The 26,456-nt window shown below is 32.3% G+C and overlaps 2 protein-coding genes and 1 long non-coding RNA gene across 4 annotated transcripts; 2 read left to right on the top strand and 1 right to left on the bottom strand.

The window, feature by feature from the left end:
- The first annotated feature begins 1,040 nt into the window (after positions 1 to 1,040).
- On the top strand, positions 1,041 to 3,918 carry LOC112534831. Of its 2 annotated transcripts, none has more exons than XR_007216022.1 (2): positions 1,041 to 2,720; positions 3,345 to 3,918. It is a non-coding gene; the product is annotated as an uncharacterized LOC112534831 (long non-coding RNA). The 2 variants fall into 2 exon arrangements; XR_003079082.1 differs by having other exon boundaries at positions 2,973 to 3,918.
- A 1,631-nt stretch (positions 3,919 to 5,549) lies between these two features.
- On the top strand, positions 5,550 to 8,064 carry LOC8279481 (CBS domain-containing protein CBSX5). The gene is made up of 2 exons (XM_002518994.4): positions 5,550 to 6,037; positions 6,858 to 8,064. Exons 1-2 carry the CDS (start codon positions 5,682 to 5,684, stop codon positions 7,690 to 7,692), a joined length of 1,191 nt encoding a protein of 396 aa, XP_002519040.1. The 5' UTR covers positions 5,550 to 5,681; the 3' UTR covers positions 7,693 to 8,064.
- A 922-nt stretch (positions 8,065 to 8,986) lies between these two features.
- On the bottom strand, positions 8,987 to 12,155 carry LOC8279482. The gene is made up of 3 exons (XM_002518995.4): positions 9,950 to 12,155; positions 9,661 to 9,751; positions 8,987 to 9,435 (listed from the first exon to the last, which is right to left on the bottom strand). Exons 1-3 carry the CDS (start codon positions 11,930 to 11,932, stop codon positions 9,245 to 9,247), a joined length of 2,265 nt encoding a protein of 754 aa, XP_002519041.1. The 5' UTR covers positions 11,933 to 12,155; the 3' UTR covers positions 8,987 to 9,244.
- Positions 12,156 to 26,456: the final 14,301 nt, after the last annotated feature.

The following is a 26,456-nucleotide window of genomic DNA, read 5'->3' as shown; positions in this document are numbered from 1 at the left end:
ATACTATATCATCAAACTCTCTAAAAAAAAGCAGATTTAAAACATGCAATGTTGGATGGCTCTTGGACAATCTTAGGTCATTATCTAACTGTTCAACAGTGGACACCAAAATTTCGCTCCTCGGTCGCATAACTTTCCTCAGTAGTTGCTTGGGTTCATTTTCTAGGGATGCCAGTTTAATATTACCACCAACGTGTCCTAAAGGCTATTGGTAATGTTATTGGCAAGAGTATTAAGGTTGACATGAACACACAACTAGCAAATTGAGGTAAATTCTATAGGGTGGCGATGGAAATCAACTTGCTCAAACCATTAGTGTTGAAACTGCACTCAGATGGCTTCACTTATAAAGTGGAGTATGAGGGACTGCCGCAAGTTTGCTTTAAATATGGGAGGGTTAGTCGTGCTCAGACCTTGTGCCCAATGAAGAGAGTTGTTGCCGATAACAACTGCTTTGCTCCTAACGCTAGGAATATTGACAACCCCATAGTGAGTTCTTTTAGCTCCGGCAACACAAGGACGAAATATGGACCTTGGATTCATGCCGTTCATAGGATCCGATGAGCTACTGTTAAGAAAACTTCTAGGGAAGATTCTTCAACTTCTAAAAATAGGAAGGAGTTCAGATCGCGTTTTGAGCTGCTAATTGTGGAGGAGGATTCTCACACAAAATCAGTGCCTCCTAAGTTAACGAATGCATCAAATGAGAACTATGCCATGAAATCAGGGCCCTCTAAGTTAATAATTAAGTTAAATGAGAACCCCTTCTCTTACGTCTCTACAAAAGGTAAAAAGAAAACGCCTCATTCAAAGACAGCTTCCCTTGTAAGTCCAATTGGACATAAGCAGGATCACCTAAGCCTAAAAATCAAGCCCTCTTCTCTACCTAATCCATTCGGCATTACTCCTAAGCCCACAACCATCATGTCCAAATCTCATCAGGCTGCTTCTTCTAGTAAGGCCCATAACCCTTTTGTTTTTGGCACCTTTGTGTCCTTTAGAAACACTAACGGTCGCCCTAACACCTTTGTAGTGTCTAATGACCCGTTAGTTATTTTTAGCTCTAGAAAACCTCCTCATCCGAATAAGAAGAGGGGTAGGATTATTTCTGCGAATGAGAAATCTAAACCCTCAGATGACGAGAGGGGTGCGCCTCGAAAGCAAAAGATCTCAATGAAGGAGGCTCATGTTGTTGTTAGTGGAGATCAGATTTCTCCATTAGGCTTTAATGATGAAGATGTTTAGCTTAATTATGCTGGTTGTGACGGGCTCTTACTTTCCCCATTATTCATATTTGTGTTCGCTTGGAACTGCCAAGGAGCTGAAAATAAAAAATTCTTAGTTGTTATAAGCGAATTTATTCATCAGTATAATCCTTTGATTTGTATTATTCTCGAGTCAAGAATTAGTGGTGATAAAGCATTAAGAATTAGTGGTGATAAAGCATTACATGTGATTAGAAAGTTGGAGTTCTCTAATTCCTTTAGAGAAAAGGCTTGTGGCTTCTCCGATCGAATCTAGGTGATGTGGAACAAGAATATGGTCCGATTGCAAATTTTAGAATTTAGTTCTCAATTTGTGCACTTCAGTTGAGGTGAGGGGTCTTCTTTAAATGTTTGTACTCCTGTGTATGGTAATCCTACTCCTATTGCTAGAACGCTTCTTTGGGATAACATCTGTCGAATTGCTACAAGAATTAGTGAGCCATGGGTTTTGATTGGGGATTTTAACGATTATTTGAATTTGAATGAGAAAATAGAGGGTACTCCCCCCTCGCTTGTGAAATGCCTTGAATTTCGCCGATGTTTAGATGATTGCTAGTTGTAGGATCTTAGGTTTGTTGGCACTCAGTTTACTTGGCAATGCAGTAGAGTCAAGGAACATATTGATCAAGTGGTTTCTTCTTTATCTTGGAGAGTTAAATTCCATGAGGCTGTTGTGCATCACTTCCCCTGCATCAAATTTGACCATTGCCCCCTATTGCTATCTCTATTTGGTGCTCACTCTCCCCTAGTTAATAGAAAGCCTTTCCGATTTCAAATGGCCTCACTTACCCATGCTAGTTTTACAAACTTTGTTAAAAATAATTGGTCTTCTCACATGGACTTGTCTCAGAATACTAGTAATTTTATTGCTAAAGTCCAAGAGTGAAATAAGAACATTTTTAGTAATGTGTTTATTAGAAAGAAAAAGCTTATTGCTAGAATTGCTGGCATCGATAGAGCTTTAGGGACTAATGACTTCAAGAATCTTCATGAGCTTCGGCTCATCCTTTCTAAGGAGTTTGAGGAAAATTTGCTTCAAGAAGAATTAATTTGGTTCCAAAAATCCAGAAACAAATGGCTTCTTTTTGGCGACCGTAACACACATTACTTCCACAATTCTACCATTTATCAGAGGCGTCGTAATCATGTTGAGGCTTTAAAAAAGATTTTCGTATTTGGATCCATGATGCTAATCTTCTTAAATCTATGGCTGTCTGTTTTTACAATAGGCTTTATATGGAAGAAGGCGGTTCAATGCTTTATGGACTTCCTGAGATGCATTTCCCACTCATTCTCTTTGATTAACAACTCCATCTTTTAGAGGAAGTGACTTTGGAAGAAACTCGGAGAGCTTTTTTCGACATGGGGGCCTATAAGGCTCCTGGTCCGGATGGGCTTCAACCTATTTTTTATCAAACTCAGTGGAGCACAGTGGCAAATTCCCTTCACAATATGGTATGTAATTTTTTTAGATCAGGAAGCCTCAATTCTAGCCTAAATGAGACTCTCATTCTGCCTATTCCGAAAGTTTCTTCCCCTGAGAATCTGTCTCAAATGAGATTGATTGGTTTATGTAATGTATCTTATAAATTCATAACTAATGTTATTGCTAACTGTTTGAAGCTGCTTATGAATTCTCTTGTTGCTCAAATTCAATGCAATTTTGTGCCAGGTAGACAAATTACTGATAATGTAATTGTTGTGTAGGAAGCATTCAATTCTATGAGGAGAATGTCTTCTAAAAAAGGATGTATGATCATCAAAGTCGACCTTGAGAAGGCCTATAACTAGCTGTGATGGAGCTTTATTAAGGATACTTTAGCATTGGCGAACCTCCCTAATATGTTAATTAATAGAATTATGACCAACATTACAACTCTTAACATGCGTGTCTTGTGGAATGGTGAAGCAAATGAGAATTTTCAACCATCTAGGGGCGTTCGCCAAGGAGACCCGTTGTCTCTTGTCCTTGTATGGAGCGTCTAGCTCATATTATTGATCGTTTCATGCAGGATGGTAATTGGAGTCCTGTCCACATTAATCGTGGTAGCCCTAGTTTGACTCATTTATTTTTTGCAGATGACCTTCTCCTATTTGCGGAAGCTACTCTCATATTTCCAGTAAGGAAGCGGCTATTGAAGGTGATCCTATCAGTTGCATCAGAAGTCGTTGTCTCGAGATCCTCGCTAGTGAGGAAAGTCCTAAGCACCTTCCTATACAACGTCCGTTGCGAACTATGGGTTTGGTGGAGTGGCTTCCGCCGAATAGTGGCAAAGAGAAATTGAATGTTGATGGCTTTGTGATTATGCATAATGGGCATGCTTCTGTAGGTGGTCTAATCAGGGATGAGTTAGGCTCTTTGGCCTGAGAAAAAGGCTTCAGGAGAGTTGACCTGGAGCTTGACTCCTTGGAAGTAGTTAGAATTATCTCTGATGATCTTTCTTTGATGGGAAACAATGGCTCTTTACTGGCTTAAATTAAGACCCTAATTTCTAGATCATAGGATGTTAGCTATGCTCATGTGTTGAGAGAAGCTAATTGGCTTGCTTATGCAGCCCGTGATACAACCTTAGAAGTGCAAGTTCTGATTGCCCCCAATTGACCTATTCCTGTGTTGTTGAGTGATGCTATTAATTCTTTTTGTTTTTTCTTTTGGGCTCTTGCCCTCTTCATTTTACCAAAAAAAAAAAAAAATGGATGGTTTTGAAATATGAATTTTTACTATAAGATTACCTAATTAGTTTCTAAGCAAATTAAACAACCACCTAAACAAAGTAATCATGAAGAGTACTTCATTATTAACATTTAATTAAGAAATTAAAAAATGAAATGTTGTTTGTTTCTCTGTAAAATAGCAAGTTCTTTTAAATTAATATTTCATAGTTAAAATGAAAAAGGTTCACGAGGATAATTAGTGTATATTTAGAGAGAAAAAGATTAAAATCTAAAAAAATAAAATCTTTTAGTTTAATTAAATTTTTAAATTTGAAATTTTTTTAGTAAAATTGTTGAGAAAGTCATTTTGTACTAATTATACTAATTTTAGATTTAAATAAAAAATTGTAAATACATTAAACAAAGTTTAATTAATATTTAGAATATTATTAAATCACCAAAATATCCGAGCACCAGAAAATCACACCAACATTTCAATAATCATACCAGACCGTACAAGTGTACCATTCCTTTTTCTTTTTTCTTTTAAATCATTTAATTCAGGACTCAATAATTCATCTCATAGATAATAAGAAGTAGCTGTCTTCCATTGATTTTGATGGATGATAAATATAGAAAACATTTTAGTTTAATTTTTTTTTTTTTTTAAAAATACGAATCTGTTGAATTTTTAAACCGCAGGTAAGCTCTGTATTTTGCAGAAACACATCCCAACAACAAAACAAAAGCATCATTATATTATACAATACACGTGGGGACGCTCCATGTGCTGATCACACTTTAATTGCCACCCTAATTATTAATCATTGAAACAGAAGAAGAAAAACAAATCTCTAATCCCTCATATTGGTGTAAAGAAAAAAACAAATATTTTGAAAATTATCTCTAAAATTTATATGGGTGAATTACTTTTAACTACTAGACTACCTTCCTTGATGATAATAATTACTAATTTAGTATTTGTATTTGAAAATGTATTTTATTATATGAATAGATAAGGTATATACGAAACTAATAATTATTTATTATGGTCTTAATAATTTTTAATTTGGCTTTAGCATAACTGAATTAAATATACATTAATCAATTATATACATACTAATGAATTTCAACATGTTCAAACTTTGCTTTTATTCTTGAAAGAACTCGAAATTAAGACTTGGCATCACTCTTTAATGCAAGTTACTGAAAGAATATTGATTGTTGCAAAAACAAACAAATAAATATTTCATTAATTACTTCTCTTTTATGATAACAAAAACACTCTCATAAAACTCTTTCTTTAAATATGAGCATAAATTTTTTTTAAAAATATTGAAAACTTTCACTCTAATATTAAAATCGGGGGTTGAGACAATTATCAATTTATAGAAAAAAAAAAAAAAATAGAAAACCGTGTGTTAGCAAAGCAGTTTTGGATTAGTGTATCAGTAGTTTTTTTTTAAAACATTAATAATAAGAAAATAGTATAAAACAAATATTTATTAGCGGACCCACCTAAGTTAAAAAAACGAAGAAGAAAGTATTAGAAAATCAAAGGTAACCCCGCTGTAATGACCGGGTATACCGGTAAAAGCTCCGGTCTATAAATATACACGCAAAAAATCGAGTCTCTTGTCCCTCGTAAGTTCCCCAACGGTCTCCGCCGTCTCCACCGCCTCCAAAAAGAAAAACCTCTGACCCATACATTCTTCTTTTTCTCTGTTCTCTAACATTTCTCCTTTATTTTTCCCTCTGTGCATGGCAGTTAGTCTCTTAGCTCGCGAGGTATCTGACCTATGCCTTGGAAAACCTGCACTTAGGTCTCTTTCTGTATCCGCAACCGTTGCTGAAGCTTTATCGGGTCTAAAAAGATCCGACGACCCGTATTTGAGTGTATGGAGCTGTGATCATAATAATAAGAAGAATTATATTAATAATAACAATAATAGTAATGAATGTCGCTGCATTGGTAAAATTTGTATGGTGGATATCATTTCTTTCTTGTGTAAAGAAGAGAATTTGAAAAATCTTCCACGCGCTCTTCAAGAACCTCTCTCTTCTGTTCTTGTTTCGAAAGTTTATGGTCTTGTTAGACCTTTGGAGCCTCACGCAAGGTTTGTCACGTTATATATTTTTTTTTCTGATTTATAATTCTTGGGTTAAGATTTAAATTTGATTTATTTTTCTTAGGGTTTTAGAAAGTCCAAGAAAGAGAACAAGAATTTAACTCCATCGAATTCTATTTTGTTAATCCTCATGTTTATTATTGTTGTAGAATTCGGTTTTTTCAGTTTAGAAAGCATTTTGAACGAAATGAAACTTTGTGATAGGTCACACGTTTTGGAAGAATTTAATTTGATTCAGCTGATTTCTTGCATTTGTTTTATTCTAGACAATGCCCCATTGATGTTTTTGTTTGAGAATTTTGTTATTTGTGTTTGTTTGCTTAGAATCGGAATATGCTAATGAAATTTTTGTGCTTTAGGTTGCCTAATTTAGTGGGAATGAAACGGATTTAAATTCTTTTAGGATTTAGACCAACTTGTGGATTTTTTTTTTTCCAATTCTTGGATTGTGTATTCATCAATGTTTGCAGACTTCTTATGGCACATAAACATTTCCAGACTTTTGTAGCTATAATTTTAATTGCTTAATTAATGATACTTGAGGATAATTAAATGCAGAGCAAAGAATAACTGCTTCTTACATCAAAAGTTAATTGCACATGGAGAAAAGAAATAGTTAGTATATGAACTGATTATCTTCATAATTATTACAAAGACTGTAAAATTTAATGAATAGACCATTAGCAGACCATTAATTATGCCCAGATCTGAAATGTGTATGTTTCTGTAATATTCCATCTTAATTTTATCCTAATTCTGTCTATTTCTTTTGAATCATATCTGATTGCTTTCTCTTATCTTTTTTCAGCTTGTTGGAGGCTATAGATCTCATTCTTGAAGGTGCACAGAACCTTGTGATACCAGTTCACAGTCCCTTTACAAGAAAAAAGCTCATACACAGAACATCATCTTACTCTACCCTCCACAACAATCGCGAGTACTGCTGGCTAACTCAGGAAGACATAATTCGCTACCTTCTTAACTGCATTGGTCTCTTCTCTCCCATTCCTAACCACACCGTTGAGTCTCTCAACATCATTGACACAGAATCCATCTTGGCTGTCTGCTATGATGAGCCTGCCTCATCTGCCTTACCATTAATCTCTCAATCCCTTGTCAAGCAAACGTCTGTTGCCATTCTTGATATAGAAGGCAAGTTAATTGGTGAGATTTCACCTTACACATTGAACTCTTGTGATGAGTTGGTTGCTGCTGCAATCGCTACACTCTCTGCGGGGGAGTTGATGGCTTATGTAGATTGTGGCGATCCGCCAGAGGACTTGATACGATTGGTCAAGGAAAGATTAGAAGAAAGGAATTTAGAAATCGTGCTGGAATTGATGGAAGAAGAATCAGGAATCTCATCATCATCCTCATCCTTTTCATCATTTTCATCATCATCGGATGAGGAGTTTGGATTGGGCAAGAGTGGAAGCTTTCGTGGGCATTCAACAAGAGTGGCAAGGAGAACAGATGCAATCGTGTGCTTTCCATGGAGCTCATTGGTTGCAGTAATGATTCAGGCAATTTCTCATCGCGCGAGTTATGTCTGGGTTGTTGAAGAAGATGGCACTTTGGTTGGAGTTGTTACTTTCACAGGGATGTTGAAAGTGTTCCGTGAACGTGTGAAGTCAATGATGTAGGGAACTCAAAACCACACCAGAAACATAAAAAATGCCAGAACTATGTTGAAAACCAACGATGCATCAAAGTATTCTTCTTCTTCTTTTTCTTTTTTGTTTTGTATTAATGTTGTTAGGTTTCAAGTAATTATCATGTGAGTCCACGTTGTGTATTATGGAGCTTGTGCGGCTGTTCATAATTATACCTTCTCCTGTGACAAGTTTAGAGAGATAAGTGCCAGGTTTAAAAAGGCTGTAATAGAAGGATTATGAATATACTGAGTTCAGTCTCTATTGTTGTTATTTTAAGATCTCTTTATTCCCTTGTAATAGAAGGTACAAACAAGTCTTTGAAGACTTTTATAAATATAAGTTGGGGAATGAATTTGGCAATCTTTGTCTAGTATCTGTTTTCATTTTCTTTATGATAGCCTGAAGAAAGTTCGTTTGAGCCAGAACTTTCCACAATACAATCTACATATTACAGTGAGAAGCTAACTTGATAGCACCATTCATGTTATAATGAGACGAGGCACTTCCTCGAAAAAGAAATCCTCCAAAGAGATGATCTTACGTCTTCAGAAATTGCAACTTGATAATTTACAAGGTTTTCCGAATACAACTGAGCTGCAGCCTTTGTATTTTCAGTGTTGAAGCACCTTTTTTGAAAGGGTTTTGACCCAAACATGATCGTAACAGTTGTCGTTTCATCATATTGGGTGTTAAACAGAAATACAGTAATGAGGGAGAACTGATTTCACCTAAAAAAATTTCTCAGCAGTAGGCACAATTAGTATTCTTATTCTTAGCGCCCTGCTAGAGTGCAGACAGAGGCCGAGGGCCAGCAATTCTACTATCGGTAGAAACAAACAAACGAGGCTTAGAAACGAACAGCACTTCGAATCCAACCGGAGAAGTCAACATTTTGCATATCTATGTTTCAGAGCGTTGCCTAATGGCGCTATAAGCCTAAACAAATCAAACAATGATAAACGATTAAAGATTTTGGGAAGACTTAGACTTCCCATCATTCCTGAATAACAATCATGTAACAGGCGATATTACATCTGCTATTCAAACACAAACCATGGAACAGTTTCCACCAATTATCAAGTCCATCAAACAATACTAAAAGCTATCTCAAATCCTATTCTTGGTATTGAACTATTTAACCAACGGTTCACAGGTGGTAACGCCACCCACACTGAACCCAGCAGTATGGCTTTTCACAGTTTAGGTCACTTCACAAGAAATCTCCGACAGAGCAGAGAAATAACAAGCTTGCTCAACAAGTTCGATGACTTAGATACTATGATGACAAAAATGAAATCTCTAGAGGAGATGCTGTTCTTCCAACTTGCACAATTTCTGGACATTCAGATACTGATTGGTTTTCAGTTTTTAATAGCTGTTTAGTAATACATTGAATATATGTAAATAATAAGATGGCTTCTATGATCAAACATGTACACAACAAGCCTCATTTCCTTCTCTTTTATTCGCTTATCCTAGTGAACAAGAACTAGAAAATACAAATGAGGGAGTATTGAAGTGGTACTCTTTCCTCACAGCATTAGAAGTGCCTGTGATTTAGTTCCGCTACACATGATGATATAGCTTCTCTTACTTGGAGATTGTCAAACTCCATATTGAGTGCATCTTCATATAGTCGTTTTGCTTGCATTAGCAACTTCACCTTCTCTTTACTGTTCCGAGGCCGTAAACGAGATCTTTGCTGCAGCACTACACCCCATCTATATAGAGCTGCAATTGACAAATGCCAAAAATTTAGAAATTTTTCTTTGACCCTATTCACCACTTAACTACTGCAGTGCATGAAAATAGTACTTATCATCAAGCCTACAGGAATTATTTATTCTTGCAGTCCAAAACACATTTTGAGAGGATACTTAGCTTTGAGTCATAACATCAATATCTCAAGCAGAACTTTTAGCGAATGAAAAGAAAAAAAAAGAAAACTATTCTTACCATCTGGTGCATAAACATTGCCTTTGGACATCATGGCATCAAATTTATCAATTGCAGCTAAGAACACTTTGTCAGCATCAAAAGCAGCTTCCTGAAATTCAATAAGATATAAATTAAACTTGCAAGCTTCAACATCAGATGTTAAATTTCTTAGAATAAGCTGCCAAATTAAGCAAAGTCTACTGATAAACAACCAAGGTCAAAACTAGCTGAGCAAAGGTTTCATCATTAATCATGCAATACTTGTATAACTACTAAAAATGCAGAAAATTTCATGGTGAATACTTACTGGTCCAATATCTGAAATCAATTGTGCTCGAAAAGAGAGAGCAAGGCCCCAATTATACAATGCTCTAACATCATTCCCATCAATGGATAATGCCAGCCTATATTTTCTGCCTGCCTCCACAAGCAGTTCTTCACATTCTTCACATACATGAATAAGAGCAGATGCAATTTTATCTTTATTTGGTACTTGCTCGTCAAGGCCTTTGAGTGTATTACCCCTACTATCAACTGATATGGGGTACTTTCTTGAAAGAAGGGTTCTCAATTCACGACTTATCTTTAATTTTAGTTCTCCATGAAGGAGATATGTGTTGCCCAATAGGCCGACGGCCAACAAACTCATGGGCTTCATGGCTAGGGCTTTAGCAAGCAACTTTGCAGACTTGTACAGTATGATTTCTGCATGTTCTTCATCATGTTTTCCCTTTATACATTCCTTGGCTTGTTTCAGAAGGTTGTTAGCCTCTGAAAGATATCTATCAAACACCACATCATCTGCAAGCATTGAAGAAGAAGAGGAGCCAACTTCACCCTCCATTACAGATTGATTATCAGGCAAACGAGAATCATCACTCGGCTCCTCTTCTCTGAATTGAGATCTATATCCTTTATCTTCATTCACATTCCGGTTCTTTGAAGGCTTGTAAGCTCCACTAGATTGCTTCAACATCTGCTCTTGCACAAAGGAAGCTTCTGTTTCCGCATGTTTGAAACTAAAATTCAAATCCACAGAGTCACGCCAATTTTCACGGGATTTCCACATCTCAGTTTCATTATTTTTGTTCATCGTCCAGGAGACACGCTGATTATCCACAAATTGCAACCTGCTACTTTGGTAAGAATATTCTTGGCTGTCAATAAACCTTTTCCAGTTCCCACCTGTTTCTCCTGTGTTCATTTTTGCATTTTCTGACATTATTCTAATTCTTCTTTCAGTATCCCAGTCTAAAGCTGACTTATTTGTCAAACCTTGAGAAAACATGGAAGGGTTATTTCCTTGATCATTATCAACAATATTAAGTCTAATCTGTTGAGTCGAGCTGTTAACTTGAGTTTGATCATTGGCGAAAACCTTGTCGTTCCCTTGACTTTGATCATTTGTTAAACCTTGCTTAGCATTGTCTTTATCTTTCACTTTAGGAGGCTTTGAATCAACTAATTTCTCTCCAAATAAACCCCCAACAAACTGCAATAACCCAAACCCAACTTCCCCAATTTCCTTCTTTTTTCTAACAGATGATTTTTGGTTCTCAGCTAACACACTGCTGGAATTTCCTACACCAACAATGGTACTCTCAACAACATTTCTAGAATTCAACGCTGATGCTTGTAATGATTCAATAACACTAATATAATTTTCCAAATCACCCAATTCAATCTCTTTAGTATCAATAACTCTTTGTATATAATTCTTCAAATCATTGACTTTAACATCAAACCCATCAAAAAATCCCACTAAACTCCTCAATCTCTCACTACAAACCCTAAAAATCTCGTCTTTAGCTCTCTTCTTACTTGCATTTGCACTCAACTCAATGAGATTCCCTCCACGGAAAAACCCAAGTGAAAACCCAATAGCAAAAATCAAAACAGAAGCGGGAAAGACAATAATTGACGAAACCCTAACCCTAGAAATGGCAAAAGCGCAAAAAATCCCTAAGAAGAACACAAAGATATATTTTTTACTGTCATCAATTCCTCTAGAAACTAAGAAATAAGGAACCTGACTTGATTCGCCCGAGTTAGGCAAATCACCACCGAGTCGAAAATCGTCCCAACCACCGTAATTGAGTGAATTATCATTAGTGGTGGCTGATGCTTTGATGACAGGGAAGGTTTTTGTGGTTTTGAAAATGTAGAGAGATTTTTTGAGGGAAAAGCCAAAGACTTTTGTGTTCTGTTGGGAAAGTGATAAGAGGAAAATTGAAGGAGAGAATTTGGAGTTTGTGTAGATGGTTGGGTTTGCAAAGGTTAGAGTTTTCATTTTCTTTGTTTATTGGAAGATTGAATGGTGGTTCTTCTCTGTGTTACATCGGTGGCAAAGAGCACACGGGCTCAGGTGGTTAAGCTCACAGTTACAGTCGAGTAAACATTCAGTTGAAACTGAATTTCCCAGTCGGTCCGCCGGCATAAAAAGAAAACGGTGTGTCGTTCGAATAATTTATTTTAGAAAACTCTCATGCACGTATGGCGTACGAGACGACATGTCATATTTTCCTAGAAGATGTTCGTCAAAAGATTGACCGTTAAAGGAATTCATTAAGTTTTGCTTAACACTTCTAAATCGCTATCTAAAATAGATATTTGGTTGTCTAAATCTAATTAATAAAGAAAAGTATGTTTAATCTTTAGATTTTTCTCTTTAGAGAAAAATGTGTTAATTTTGAATCATCCACTTTATGCTTGATGTTTGCATTTGAAATTAGAGTGAATTATAGTAAATCAAAGCATATGACACTTAACTACATGTTTTTTTGTTTTTAATATTAATAGAATATGGAAAAAAAATGTAAAATCTGTAAAAGAAAAGAATAATTGGAATTACTAGTTTTAGAATCTAGTTATACAAAAAATAAAAATAAAAATAAATTATTTTTTTGAGTGATCTGATTGTACGATACCTTTTTTTTTTATTTTATTGTATTAGATTTAGAGATATTATGTGAATGAATCAACTAATAAATCTAATATCATAAATAAAAAAATTAAAAAAAATTATTCTAAAGAAAAATAGAGAGTCGTTTTCATTTTAAAATATAAAAAAAATACAAATTCGATACAAATATACAAATACTAAATAAATAAACTAAATATGAAATTAGATAAAATTCTTTTAATTATTAACTTTAATGGCATTTCTATGCATGCACTAGATTTTAATTTAATTATAGTTTTTAAATTCTAAATGAAGAAGTTAACTAAAATTTACTTTATATTTATTATTTTCAATATTTTAAATTATTTGATCACCATTTAATACTCAAATTTTTAGATTTTAATTTTATTAGTTTCTTTTACAAGCATTTTAGTAGATAAGTATTTTTGATATTAAATTTGAGTAATTAATTAGCTTATTTTACTAACTATTTATCTTAATAGCTACTAAATTCTAAATTTTATAATTATGTTGACTTGAATTTGTTAATTTTATAACTTTACCTTGTAATTTAAAAGTTAGTTTAAATTGATTTTAATTAATTAAATGTGCTATGTTTTTATTCCAATGAGTGCTTGGGCATAGGCTCATATGAATAAATAAGTATAAAAAGAATATATGTTTGTATTTATACAAATAAATTAAGAGAGAAAATGTACAACTACTTTGATTGTGGGACTTTTCTCTAGTTAGGCTTAGTTGAGGGCTAAAAGAGTAATTAAAAAAAATCTCCAATCAGCCCCTCCCTTCTCCTTCTCCTTCTTCTTCTTCCACTCGTATGACAGTCCCTCACCATCATTTTTTTTTTCCATTTTTGCCGTCCATATTACCAACCAACTGCCCCTCCCTTCCTCTCTTCTCATTGATGACCCTTTCCTCTTCATTTTCATATTGGAATATCGTTGGAGCAAGAGAGAAGGAGGACACCACTTGTTGTCCCTGTTTTTTCAGCCTCTTGCAGACATTTTCTAGCCAAACTGACGCTGGATTTGGACACCTCACCTCTCAAAATCTTAGGATAATCCCTTCTCGCTATCCAACAGTTGCGTCCGGCTCATCCAAGCCACACGGAAGCAAATTCTTCTCCACCTCGATCTGGCATTGTCCGGTGAGAATTAGGCTGCAATTTTTATGCATTTAGACTCCGCGCATCTCAAGCTTTGCGTAGACGCCTCTGGATCTGAATCCCGACATTATTGATTGTACCACCTTTTAGACCTTGGTATTTTTCGGACAAGCAGAACTTTAGATTGGAGTTCGATAAAAATCTATTTGGACTCGATAAATTAATTAGATAATTTAGAAAATATTATCACCATTAATTATTAATTATAAATAATTAATTAATTTAGTTAAATTAATTTTTAGATTAATTATAAATATTATAGATTAATTAGTGAAATTAAAAAGAAATTATTTGGCTCTGTAATAATTATAGCTATGAATATGAAGTTAAAATTTCAACAAATTATTTATGATTTGGATTGTGAATAAACATTAATGTCGGATTGTTATTTGTTAGTTGTGAACTTTGCTGTGTTGCGGAGTTGGAAAAATGATACAGATATGGGTGACCCAACTCTTATAAAATATTTGAAGAATATTAGAAGTGTTTTTATCAGATTCTGGACCCGTTATACAAAGGGTAAACATCCATATTTTAGGAGAGTTCTATTGAATTTTCAGTAGAATTTCTAAGTCAGGATTCTTACACAGTAAAAATCTAGAAGTCTAGGTCTAGGATTATTTATAAATTTTTTTTTTATTGATTGAATTATTTCTATCAATAGATAATCCGATGGTTCAGCCAGTTCCGCTGGAGACGTAAGAGCAGTTAAAAGAAATTCAACAAAACTGTGAGTTAAAGTCGTATAATCAACGATGCATGTGTCATGTCACTATTTAATGCAATGTTATTTAATTATTATTGTTACTATTTTTTTTATCATCGTTATTATTATTATTGATATATTATTATCTTAATTGTCACTATTTTTTATCACTATTATTATATTTACAATGAATATTGCATATAATTGTAATTTCATTTAAACCAGTACTATTATATTTTATCATTTAATATTAAGTTGAGTAATTCTATAATTTTTTGTGATTCATGTTATTTTAATATTATTGATGCTAAGATTGTATTGTAATACGAGACGAGACGGTAGTAGAACATGCCACATGATTGATTGCATCAGGACCGCATGTGCAACGGTATAAATTAGAGACATGTAACAGAAAAATATTTATGTGATGTGCCCTAGTTGAGCATCGCTCTCTGGGCTTACAAAAATTATGATTCAACGGAGAAAATGATCCTGGTCAAGCATCACTCTCTAGACACCGGTTATATTGGTAATTAAGTGACCATACTAGATTTAAGGACTATGGTCGAGTTTTTCTTATTGGGTGTCAGTCTTATCAGAAATAAGAGAGTCGATTAGCTGATAGAATTAGAGTATAGAGGTTCTGCTAATGTTCTAGTCCTGTATTTATTAAATTGAAATTTTCTAAAATATGACATGACACGCATTTGAATTATTTCATAATAGTTTATATTTATTTAAATAATTACTTTATATTGATAATTGTGTTTGTTTTGGATTATATAATTTTAACTCACTTTCGAGACTGACAGTCTTAAATTAAATTTTTCGGGTGATAATTAGGTTACCTGCAGTTCCTCTCATTTTGGTTGCCTGACTCTTTCCTTCCTCGGGCTTAATATAATTATTTTTCTTATATTTCTATTATATAAAGTTCTAGATACTCCGCAGTATTTACATTCAGACATATTATTTCTATTCTACATGATGCACAACCTGATGATGTATTAATTTTATTATTGTTGATGAACCTATAAATTCTATTGTAATTGTGTGGATGAAATATTGATACATTAAATAAAATTATGTTTTAATTAAGTTATTGTTTAGTCATGTTTGCTATGGTTTCGGTGGCCTTACGCCTACCCTTTTTCTAGCGTCAATCACAAGCCTACAAATCAGATTGTGACACACTAAGCTTAATCTGATTTTAAGTAAATATTTCAATTCAAGTAAAATCTTAAATTTAACTTCATTTTTCTATGTATGGCCTAATTATCTAAAAAATTATGAAATTTCAAAGTTTTAACAAATTTAATTAATTCTTTCAAGTATAACTTTCATTTCAAATATGGATTCTCACCAAATTTTCCGGCTAACTAGTACTGGAATTAAATAAAGTTCAAAAGAATAATTTAGGTGACTCAGCAAGAATAAAACTCGTCGTTTCTTCTTCCTTATTAAGAAACATACTGAGTCACCAAATTCTTTCCCTTATTGGATCAACAAATATTTTTTCCATCAAATTTCCTTTGAACTAACTCTCCAACTCTGATTAGAAAGCTCAATAATACCATATGTAAAATCCATCTATTACATAAACTCAAACTCAAATAATTTATCACTTAATTAGCAATCTACAATTAAAGTTAACTATTATTCTATCACCAACAAAATTTAGTAAAAAAGGAACATAAATTATGCATCAAAGTGATGTTGCTGGAGATGAAGAACCCAACATATGAGCACTGCTGATGGAGACACCACGATTAGTAAATGATTCAGCAATGATGCATGGCTCTACAAGCATTGTCGTCTACAGCGCCGCTGCGAAATGAAAAATGACATCTAGGATGATCATCAGATCAAGAAAAGTAATTCCTCCAAGCAATAATTTCTCCAAGCAACAACTACAGTCGGAACCACTTTCTTACAATAATTCAATGAAAAAAAGCATAATTGTAACCCTTACTCGCGAACCACCTCTTTGGCTATGAAAAGGATTGGGTTTTAGACCTTATGATTTCGTACTATCTCATATACAGTAACCCTTACTCATAAACTTACATTTATAGTTAGAGTAAAATTTTTGTCTAGGCTTGGTATATACACTACAACTAATAGAAGAGTGACATGTATATATGAGTATTTTATACTTTAATATTAAATAATTGACACATACTTTATCATTTAAAACTAATGAATATGTGTCAATTATTTATCGGTTTGGTATATAGATAGGGACATACACCCAAGTTTAGGTAATTATCTCCCTTAGATGTCCTCACCGCACTTAGTTGGTCGATTTAATCATGGTCTATAGGAAAGAAAGATTGAATTTTACTCCCGCAATAGCTAGTTGCAACAATAATACCACCACCATCTATCGTCTATAAAGACTGTACCCATCTTTCTTTTTATTATCACGATCTTAAGTATGAATAAAAGTTCTGATTTTTATGTGGTATTTCTTATTTTGTGGGTTTTTTTAAGTCTTGATTCTGTGGTTCAACTCAGTGTGTTTTAATCAAACTCAATGTGTTTGACTTAAACTTAGTGTGTTTGATGAGTTAGACTTGTTGGTTCATTAATTTTTATTTTATTTAATTATTTAAACAAGAGAATTTCTTATCTAGATTTGGTGTATAGACCACAACTAATAGAAGAGTGGCACCTGCATATGAGTGTGTTACACTTTAGGAGTAGATGATTGATACTGTTGATAAATTAGAATAACTAATTAGTTTTTGTTTGTTAGAGATAGGGATAAACATTCTAAGGTTTAGGGATAAGATAAATTAGTTCTTATCTAAATTTTTTTTCTATCCTTTAACTAGTCTACATAAGTTGTGTTTTTCCTATGTTTGATATATGAAAAAAAAAGAGAATATTCTTTTTTCCTTTCTCTATAAAAATTCTACATGGTATCAAAGCTTAGGGCTTGATCATGAATTTTAAGGCTGCCATGGTTGGCTCTAGTTCAGCCACTTCAGAAGCTAGCAGTGACGTGACACCATCAGGGGGAGTTTCTCAGTTACTTCCACCTTTTCCTCTTGAAAATTCTCTTAAATCACCATTCACAAGCTGAATGGCAAGAATTATCTTGAATGGTTTCAGTCCATGAGGTTGGTGATTGACGGAAAAGGGAAACTTGGATACTTGAATGGTGAGATAAAACCACCAGCAACCGACGATTCGAAATACAGGTAGTGGCGCTCAGAAAATTCAATGGTTAATACCTGGTTGATTAACTCAATGGATTCGGTTATTGGAAAACCATTCATGTTTTTGCAGACTGATCGAGTTGTTTGGAAAGCAGTTCGAGAAACTATTCAGATTTGGACAATCATTCGTAGTTATTTGAATTAAACACCCATATATGGAAAATGCAATAAGGTAATCGAGAGGTAACAGCTTACTATAATGATATGATGGCTGTTTGGCAGGAATTGGACATGTTTGAAGATGAACAATGGGAGAATCCTAATGACAGTGCTCGATCAAAAAGAAAATTAAAAGAGGTCAAGTATTTATTTTCTTGGCTGGTTTAAACAAAGATCTTGATGAGGTTCGTGGACGTATATTAGGAAAAAATCCTTTACCAACTATTAGAGAAGTTTTTTCAGAAGTGCATAGAGAAGAAGCACGACGAAAAGTGATGCTGAAAAATGATGAACCAAAAATAGATGTTGATGGATCTGCTCTTGTAACTCGAGGTACAGACTCAGGGGGAAAGCAGAAACCCTGGTATGATCATTATCGAAAACCATGGCATACTCAAGATACTTACTAGAAATTGCATGGGAAATCGAAGAAGAAAACAAGCAGCGATAACACAAAGTTAGGGGGAGATGTACGCGCTTTTCAAGCTAGCAATACTAATCCGGGGCAGCAGTCTTCTTCTGAATCTCTTCCTTTTATCAAGGAACAGATAGAGCACCTGTATAAAATGTTTAAGTCCCAAACTTTAGAAAAATCTAACCTATCTTGTTCTTTTGCACAATCAGGTAATTCTTTCATTGCAGCCATAGCTTGTTCCAAATCCTATAGCACTTGGATATTAGATTCAAAGTTACTCACGATCACATGTCCGGTGATTGCAAATTTTTCCTCTTATATACCTTGTGCAGGAAATCGAAAGGTTAAAATTGCAGATGGTTACTTAGCCACTCTTGCTCGGAAAGGAACAATTCCTATTTCGTCTTCTCTAGTTCTTAAGAATATCTTACATATTCCACATTTGTCATATAATATTTTATATGTGAGTAAGTTAACCTCTGATCATAATTGTCGAGTGATTTTTAAGTCTTCCTATTGTAAATTTCAAGATTTAACCTCGGGAAAGATGATTGGGGGTGCTAAATTGGATGGTGGATTCTACTCTTCAATGATGAGTCAACCTTTAGAAGGCAAGACTTGCAAACCTGTTTCAATTCTATTTTTGTTTCAAGTGACACTATGATTATGTTATGGCATTATCGGCTAGGACATCCAAATTTTCAATATTTAAAGTATTTGTTCCTAAAGTTATTCATGAATAAAAATCCTTTGTTTTTCCGATATGAATTTTGTGAATTAGCTAAACATCACCGAACTGTTTATCAATCGCAACCTTATAAGCAGTCCAAGTCATTTACCATGATTCACATTAATGTTTGGGGTCCTTCTAGAGCGCCAACATTTTCTGAAAAATGCTGGTTTATCCTTTTTATTGATGATCATACTAGAGTTACTTGGGTCTTTCTTTTAAAAGAGAAATCTGATGTTGAAAGTGTGTTCACAAATTTTTATAATATGGTTCAAACACAATTTCAGACTCAATGTGTTGGGACAATTTTTTGCTGAAAAATGGATTATTCACCAAAGTTATTGTAGTAACACGCCTCAGCAAAACGGGGTGGCTGAGAGAAAATATAAACATATCCTAGAGGTTGTTCGAGCTCTTAGTTTTACAACTAAAATTTCAAATTATCTTTGGGGAGAAGCAGTTTTAACAGTCATTTACTTGATTAATAGATTGCCTACAAGAATTTTGAACTTTAAAACACCAATTAGAGTTTTTAGTGAATGTTTCCCATAACTCGGCTAACTAGCAACATTCTTTAAAAAAAATTTGGAAGTGTGGCTTTTGTCCATAATTATGATCCCGAACGTTCAAAACTTGATCCAAAAGCATATAAATGTATTTTTGTAGGCTACCTGCAAATCAAAAAGGTTATAAATCTTTTTATTTCTATGGATGTCACTTTTTTTGAAGGACAATCATACTTTGACAAATTTCATCTTCAGGGGGAGAACACTAGTTAAGATGTCTCAACTGATTCTGGTTCTGATTTAAATTCTGATTATAATTTAACTTTTGAGTTTTTTTCAAATAATGGTATTTCTTGGGGGTTTGATCATGTTTCAAAAGAAAATAGGTCAAAAAATAAAGAAAGTGTGGAAACAAATGATTTAAATATTGAAAATATTGAACAGCCTCTGATAAGGTCATCTCAAAATCAAAATATTGAAACAACTGATATCTATGCGAAAAAGTTGAAAGGTCTTGTATATTCAAAGGAACATCAAGCACAAAAAAGAGCCACCATCCCACAGCACCATCTCCAAAACTTCCTACAAATAATTCATCTAGTCAACTTGATTTTCTCATTGCGCTTAGGAAAGGTGTCAGGTTATATACTAAACATCTTTTGTCAAATTTGTATCTTACAAAAATATTTCATCATCATATTGTGCTTTTATCTCACAAATGTCTAGTATGGTTATTCCAAATAGTGTTTTGGAGGCTTTAAATGCTTCTGAGTGGAAAGAAGCTATTTTGGAGGAGATAAGAGCCTTGGAGAAGAATGCTACTTGGGAAGAAGTGGATTTTCCATATGGGAAGACAGTTGTCGGATGTAAATGGGTGTTTATTGTGAAGTACAATTCAGATGGATCCTTGGAAAGATATAAAGCTCGTCTAGTAGCCAAAGGATTTACTTAAACATATGGAGTGGACTACTATGAAACTTTTTCTCCTGTGGCGAAACTCAATACTATTTTAGTGCTCTTGTTTGTTGCAGCTAATCTAGATTGGTCTTTGAATCATCTAGATGTGAAGAATGCCTTTTTGAGTGGTGACTTAGAGGAGAAAGTATACATGGAACCTCCACCTGGTTTTGCTTAGAAATTTAGAACCAAGGTATGTAAGCTAAAACGATTTTTATATAACCTTAAACAATCTCCTAGAGCATGATTCGAGAGGTTCACAAAGTTTGTTAAAGGTCAAGGTTATAATCAAAGTCAATCTGATCATACTCTTTTCATAAAGAGTTCTATTGAAGACAAAATTTCTGTTTTAATTATCTATGTAGATGATATAATTTTAATTGGAGATGATATAATTGAAATAAGCAGATTGAAACAAAACCTAGCCAAGGAGTTTGAAATGAAAGATTTAGGCAAGCTAAGATACTTTCTTAGAATGGAAGTGGCAAGGTCAAAGAAAGGCATTGTTATCTCACAACGGAAGTATATTCTAGATCTCTTGAAAGAAACTGGAATATGTGGTTGTAAACCTTCTGAAACTCCAATTGAAGCTAATTCTAGACTTGGGGAGGTAAAGAATGGTGTTCCAGTAGACATAGGAAGATATCAGAGGTTGGTTGGAAAACTGATTTACTTATCACATACTCGTCCGGACATTGCTTTCGCTGTAAGCTTGGTAAGTCAGTTTATGTATTCTCCATATGAAGAACATCTTGAAGCTGTATATCGAATTCTTCGTTATTTGAAAAGTACACCAGGAAAAGGACTTTTTTTCAAGAAAAAAAAAAGGAGTTGAGGTGTACACGGATGCTAATTGGACAAGTTCAATCACTGATAGAAAGTCAACTTCTAGATACTGTGCATTTATTTGGGGTAATTTAGTCATATGGAGAAGTAAAAAGCAGAATGTAGTTTGCTAGAAGTAGTGTTGAGGCATAATTCAGATCAATGGCACAGGGAGTGTGTGAGATTATTTGGCTGACAAGGGCTCTACAAGAGCTTAAAAGGTCTGTGAGTTTACGTATGAAGCTGTATTGTGACAATAAGGCAGCTATCAGTATTGCATATAATCCTGTTTTACATGACAGGACAAAACGTATTGAAATTGACAGGCACTTCCTAAAAGAAAAACTTGAAGAAGGAATTATTTGTCCTCCATTTGTACCAACTACACAGCAGGTGGCATATATTTTAACTAAAGGGTTGTTTATACAGCAATTTGAATTTCAACTTAGCAAGTTGGGCATGACAGATATATTTGCTCCAACTTGAGAGGGAGTGTTGATAAGCTAGAATAACTAATTAGTTTTTGTTTGTTAGAGATATAGATAAACATTCTAAGGTTTAGGGATAAGATAAATTAGCTCATATCCAAGATTTTTTCTATCCTTTAGCTAGTCTATATAAGTTGTGTTTTTCCTATGTTTGATATATGAAAAAAATAAGAGAATATTTTTCTTTTTTCCTTTCTCAGATATATATATCTATTATTTAAAACTAATATATATGTATCAATAATTTATCGGTTTGATGTATAAATATGGACATATATCAAACTTAGACAATGATTTTTCTTTAAATAAAATGCTATGCCATATCAGCAATAATCATCATGACTTTTAGTCAAATTTTACCGGAATATTAAATCCAAAAAAATCTCATAATTTGTTATTAAAATAAAAACTTTGAAAGAATTAGATAAAACTGAAAAGAAAAAAAAGTCTAAAATTCGGAATTAAAAAGGTAATTAAGCCTAAAAATGGTAGAAATCTGCAAAAGCTTTTGGGAATTAACACAAACATTTTTAACTATTTCGCATCCTAGAAGCTAACCCTAAATTGATTCAAAAGTAGGGCCGGGTTGAGTTCAAATTTAGCTTGAATTTTTCTTTTAGAAAAAAAGAATAGTTTAGAACTAATCCAGCCCAATATGTTTACTCTAACCTAATATTTCCTTAAGCCCTGCCCACAGTTGAAACATTTCATTTTTATGTAGAACGGACATATTAAGATTTTAAAGAAATAGCATAATTAGATTTTTTGCTTGAACTTCTTAACAAAATATATTTAATTATTTTTTTAATATAAATATTTGCATATCTTAATTAGTAATTACGGACTAAACACAGGACTCAAATATTTTAAATTGTATCGAAAAAATAGAACTGAAAAGTATCATTGATTGCTTAACTTTTTTCAAACCAAACTACACTTAATTTATCTTTTAATATAATCTTAGATATCACTGTAACTAACAAAATTAAAAGATCGGCATATAATATATACATTGTAAGCTCATTGTTATAAATATATAATAAATTTAAAATTACAACTATGAGGGTAGATTTTAGTTTTATAATATTCACTTTTATTACATAATATGTTAATTTACAGTGGCTATTAAAGAAGGGCATGTAATATATAATTTTATTAATTTTTTTATTTAACTTAAATTTTATGGTAAATTTCAAGTTAATTGGAAATTGTTTAAACTTAAAAAATATAATTCTTTATTATATAAAAATTAAAAAACTTCTAAATTTTCATCATCTCATTTCTTGTCGTACTATTTTGTTAAATCTGAATTCTTTATAAGAACCGTTTTAATTAGATCTGAATCTATAATTTGAACCGTATGTTAAATACAAATTTAATTTTAAAAAAAATTATATATTCTAGTATAATTTAAAAATTATTAAAATTCGATTCCGTTTGAGAAATTTTTCTAAATTCTAAATTTCTAATACATTTGAATTATATAAATTCAAACCGCGGCAAACAACCCAAGATACAAAAGCATTCTCGCAGTTGCAGGGATTGTCATATATCAGTCGTTTATCCATACGTTGCATAGTCATTATTATTATTGCTTCAATAAAATGAAATTGATAGATATCATTTAATAAACTCTTTAATATTTAGTATTAATTTATAATATTTTAAAGATAATACTAAACTAACTATTTGTAAATGTCTTTTCTAATTTTTTTAAAATTTTATTATTATAATAATATAAAAATTATTTTTAAAATATTTATTAATTAATTTTAGTATCATATAAATTAATATTATCAGTATAATAATAATAATTATTATTATTATTTTCTAAGATTAAAAATTTATTATATAATTATAAAATAACTAATTTATTATTAGATATAATTTAGAATAATTTATTAATTAATATAATATTAAAATATAATTAATATACTATTTTTAGAAATAAAATTAGTATTATTATCTGATTAGTTAATATAATATTAAGATATTATTAATATATATCTAAATTTGAGTTTTATTGGTAAAAAATAAATATACATGTCAATACAAAAAATAAATATATTTATCAAAAATTTAAATGTCATAAAAATATTTTTCTTGCAATTTTAGTATAATCAATACTTCAATTAATCTCATCAAGACATGAGAATATATTTTTCTTACAATTTTATATTTCACAGATAGTAAAATAATTGAAAATGAGAATAAAACATTTTCTAATATATTTCAAATTTCAACTTGGTCATTCCTGCTAGGAATCCATAAATGATAGTGGATGGTATAGTGAATAAGGGAAGAGAATAAAAAGCTCGCAGTTGGACCTTGGGTTGGGTCGACCGGTCCGCCTAGCGGTGTGCACTGTCGTCCCTTCCGGCCTTACTTTAAAGAAATTAGAGTGCTCAAAGCAAGCCTACGCTCTGTATACATTAGCATGGGATAACATCATAGGATTTCGTCCTATTCTGCTTATGCGCACTCCCTGTTGCGAGGAGTTTGGATCTGGTCGATGATACATTTCTTGCACGGGCTCGTGCTTGTGTTGAGGCTAGAGACGAGCTGCAGTGCTCGGGCGTCCTATGCACGTAGTTTTGATTGCGTAAATTACCTAATCCTGACATGGAGAGGTAGTGACAATAAATAACAATACCGGGCTCTTTGAGTCTGGTAATTAGAATGAGTACAATCTAAATCCATTAACGAGGATCATTGGAGGGCAAGTCTGGTGCCAGCGTAATTCCAGCTCTAGAGAAAATAAATGATTAATATTTTGATTATTTGGTAGTTGAGCTTTGAAAGAGACAAATTAAGCATTGATGTTTCTTATCCCTATTTTATTTTTTTATTAATTTACAAAAGTAGGGAGTAGGTTGTTGTCCATGATAGAGAGAATTAATTATATTATCTATGTGGTGTGGACCTAACCCACATTATCTCATCATCAGTCATCACCCACCCCACCCAAAACATCTTTCTCCATTCTCTCCTCATTTTCACTATCAACTAATCACTCACTCCCACTTTCATATGTTTTGCTTCATTCATTATATTTTTCAATTATATAATGCCCATATTTTTGTTAAGAGCATAACTTGAAACATCTATTTTTTTATTTTTTTTATGTTAGTTATACTTTCTTTTACATCTTTTTTAAATTAAAAAAATAAAAAGAATTAACTATTATTTGAGAAAGAGTTGTAATTCATTTTTTTCAAGTGAAATATCTAATTATATTCTTATAAAGTCTCGCATGTCATAATAATTATTCTTAAATTGGAGTAGTTTTCTAAAAGTATTTAAATCACATATAATCAAAATTTACAAGAATGTAGCTCTTCATTATACAACACATAATTTGTATACATGTTTCAATAAAAAATAAAAATATATAAATCACTTCACTCCATCCCATGCTACTACTATGCATATAAATCTATAAAATTACTTAATTGACTAAGGACAATTCTTTTTATCCCAATTCTTACCCATTTAATCATTTTATAAAATTATATTTTTGTCTTAAAATATATTAATATAATTCGATAAAAATATTATATATAAAAGGTGTGATAAAAAAAATGGACTATGCAGCTATTATAAAATTAAATAAGAGCTACTAATTATATAATATATATCAAACGATGAATATAAAAGCCTTACATTTTTGTCAAGATTATTTAAAGTTATATTTTATTTTTTTTCCACCTTGTATATGAAGTTTTTGTTCTTGGAATTGTTGGAGTTTTTGATGATTGCCGACTGACCACTGAGTCACTGGCCGCAAATACATTGAATTTATTATTCCTTGAAGAACATTGCAGAGTCCAATTTGGCTATTTGGATCAAATAAAACTGCTGCATTCTAGAAGGTAAAAAAGAAAGTCACATTCTCCTTTTTTAATCCTCAATTGATGGGAATATTAGTTGTATGTAAGCTGTTGAAGGAGCAGCCATGATTTATTCTACTTCTGGTTTGGACAGAAATATAATAATAATTATTCAATTTCTCTCTTTAAAAAAAATAATTAATTTTTCAAAAATAAATAATTAAATGATGAATTGCATCTGGTTTGATTATTGCATTTCAATGTTAATCTTCTAAGTTTCATGATATCATTAATCCTATGTCAATATTCAATGATTAACCAATATTTGCTATAATTAGTAGGAGTTGGACTAATAGATATTTAATCTATAAACTTAGGTTGAATAACATGGGGAATATTATTACTTTTTTCTTTTTTCATTCTATAATTACTTCAGTATTTACTTTGCATTCTTTAATATCTAAATGCTATTCCTTTTCTTTCATTTTTATATTATTACTGTAATCTTTTTTTATGTTAAAACATAGAGTAAGCATATTTAAGAATTATTATAGTGTATCATAGATTTATAATTGAAATATTAAATTCACTAATTATGTGCAGTAACTATTTATTTTTTATTTATTACATACTTCTATTTATTTCTTATAATTTAATTAGTAATACTTGATAATTTTAATATCAATAAGTAATTAAAAATTATATAAATTATGATAATCTAAATTAATAGAAGAATATATAGAATTAATAAACTAATTAAATAACAATAATAAATGATCTGTAGATAGATAGTTATTTATAAAAATAGAATAAAAAGAAATAGGGAGTGATATGATAGAAGAGGATTTACAATATGTGAGAAAATGAATCATTTAGGGTTGTACAT

This window comes from Ricinus communis, chromosome 5, assembly GCF_019578655.1.
Source record: "Ricinus communis isolate WT05 ecotype wild-type chromosome 5, ASM1957865v1, whole genome shotgun sequence".
NCBI classification, from domain to species: domain Eukaryota; kingdom Viridiplantae; phylum Streptophyta; class Magnoliopsida; order Malpighiales; family Euphorbiaceae; genus Ricinus; species Ricinus communis.
Note: the sequence above shows the minus strand (reverse complement) of the source record. Positions and strands in the feature narration are given on the sequence as shown.

What these genes read in the sequence shown, in the direction of transcription:
- LOC8279481 (XM_002518994.4), top strand. Translation starts at nt 5,682, where the DNA reads ATGGCAGTTAGTCTCTTAGCTCGCGAGGTATCTGACCTATGCCTTGGA. An exon ending in CCTTTGGAGCCTCACGCAAG is followed by an intron (nt 6,038 to 6,857) that starts GTTTGTCACGTT and finishes ATCTTTTTTCAG; the next exon opens with CTTGTTGGAGGCTATAGATC.
- LOC8279482 (XM_002518995.4), bottom strand. Translation starts at nt 11,932, where the DNA reads ATGAAAACTCTAACCTTTGCAAACCCAACCATCTACACAAACTCCAAA. An exon ending in TGATTTCAGATATTGGACCA is followed by an intron (nt 9,752 to 9,949) that starts GTAAGTATTCAC and finishes ATTGAATTTCAG; the next exon opens with GAAGCTGCTTTTGATGCTGA. An exon ending in CAATGTTTATGCACCAGATG is followed by an intron (nt 9,436 to 9,660) that starts GTAAGAATAGTT and finishes TGTCAATTGCAG; the next exon opens with CTCTATATAGATGGGGTGTA.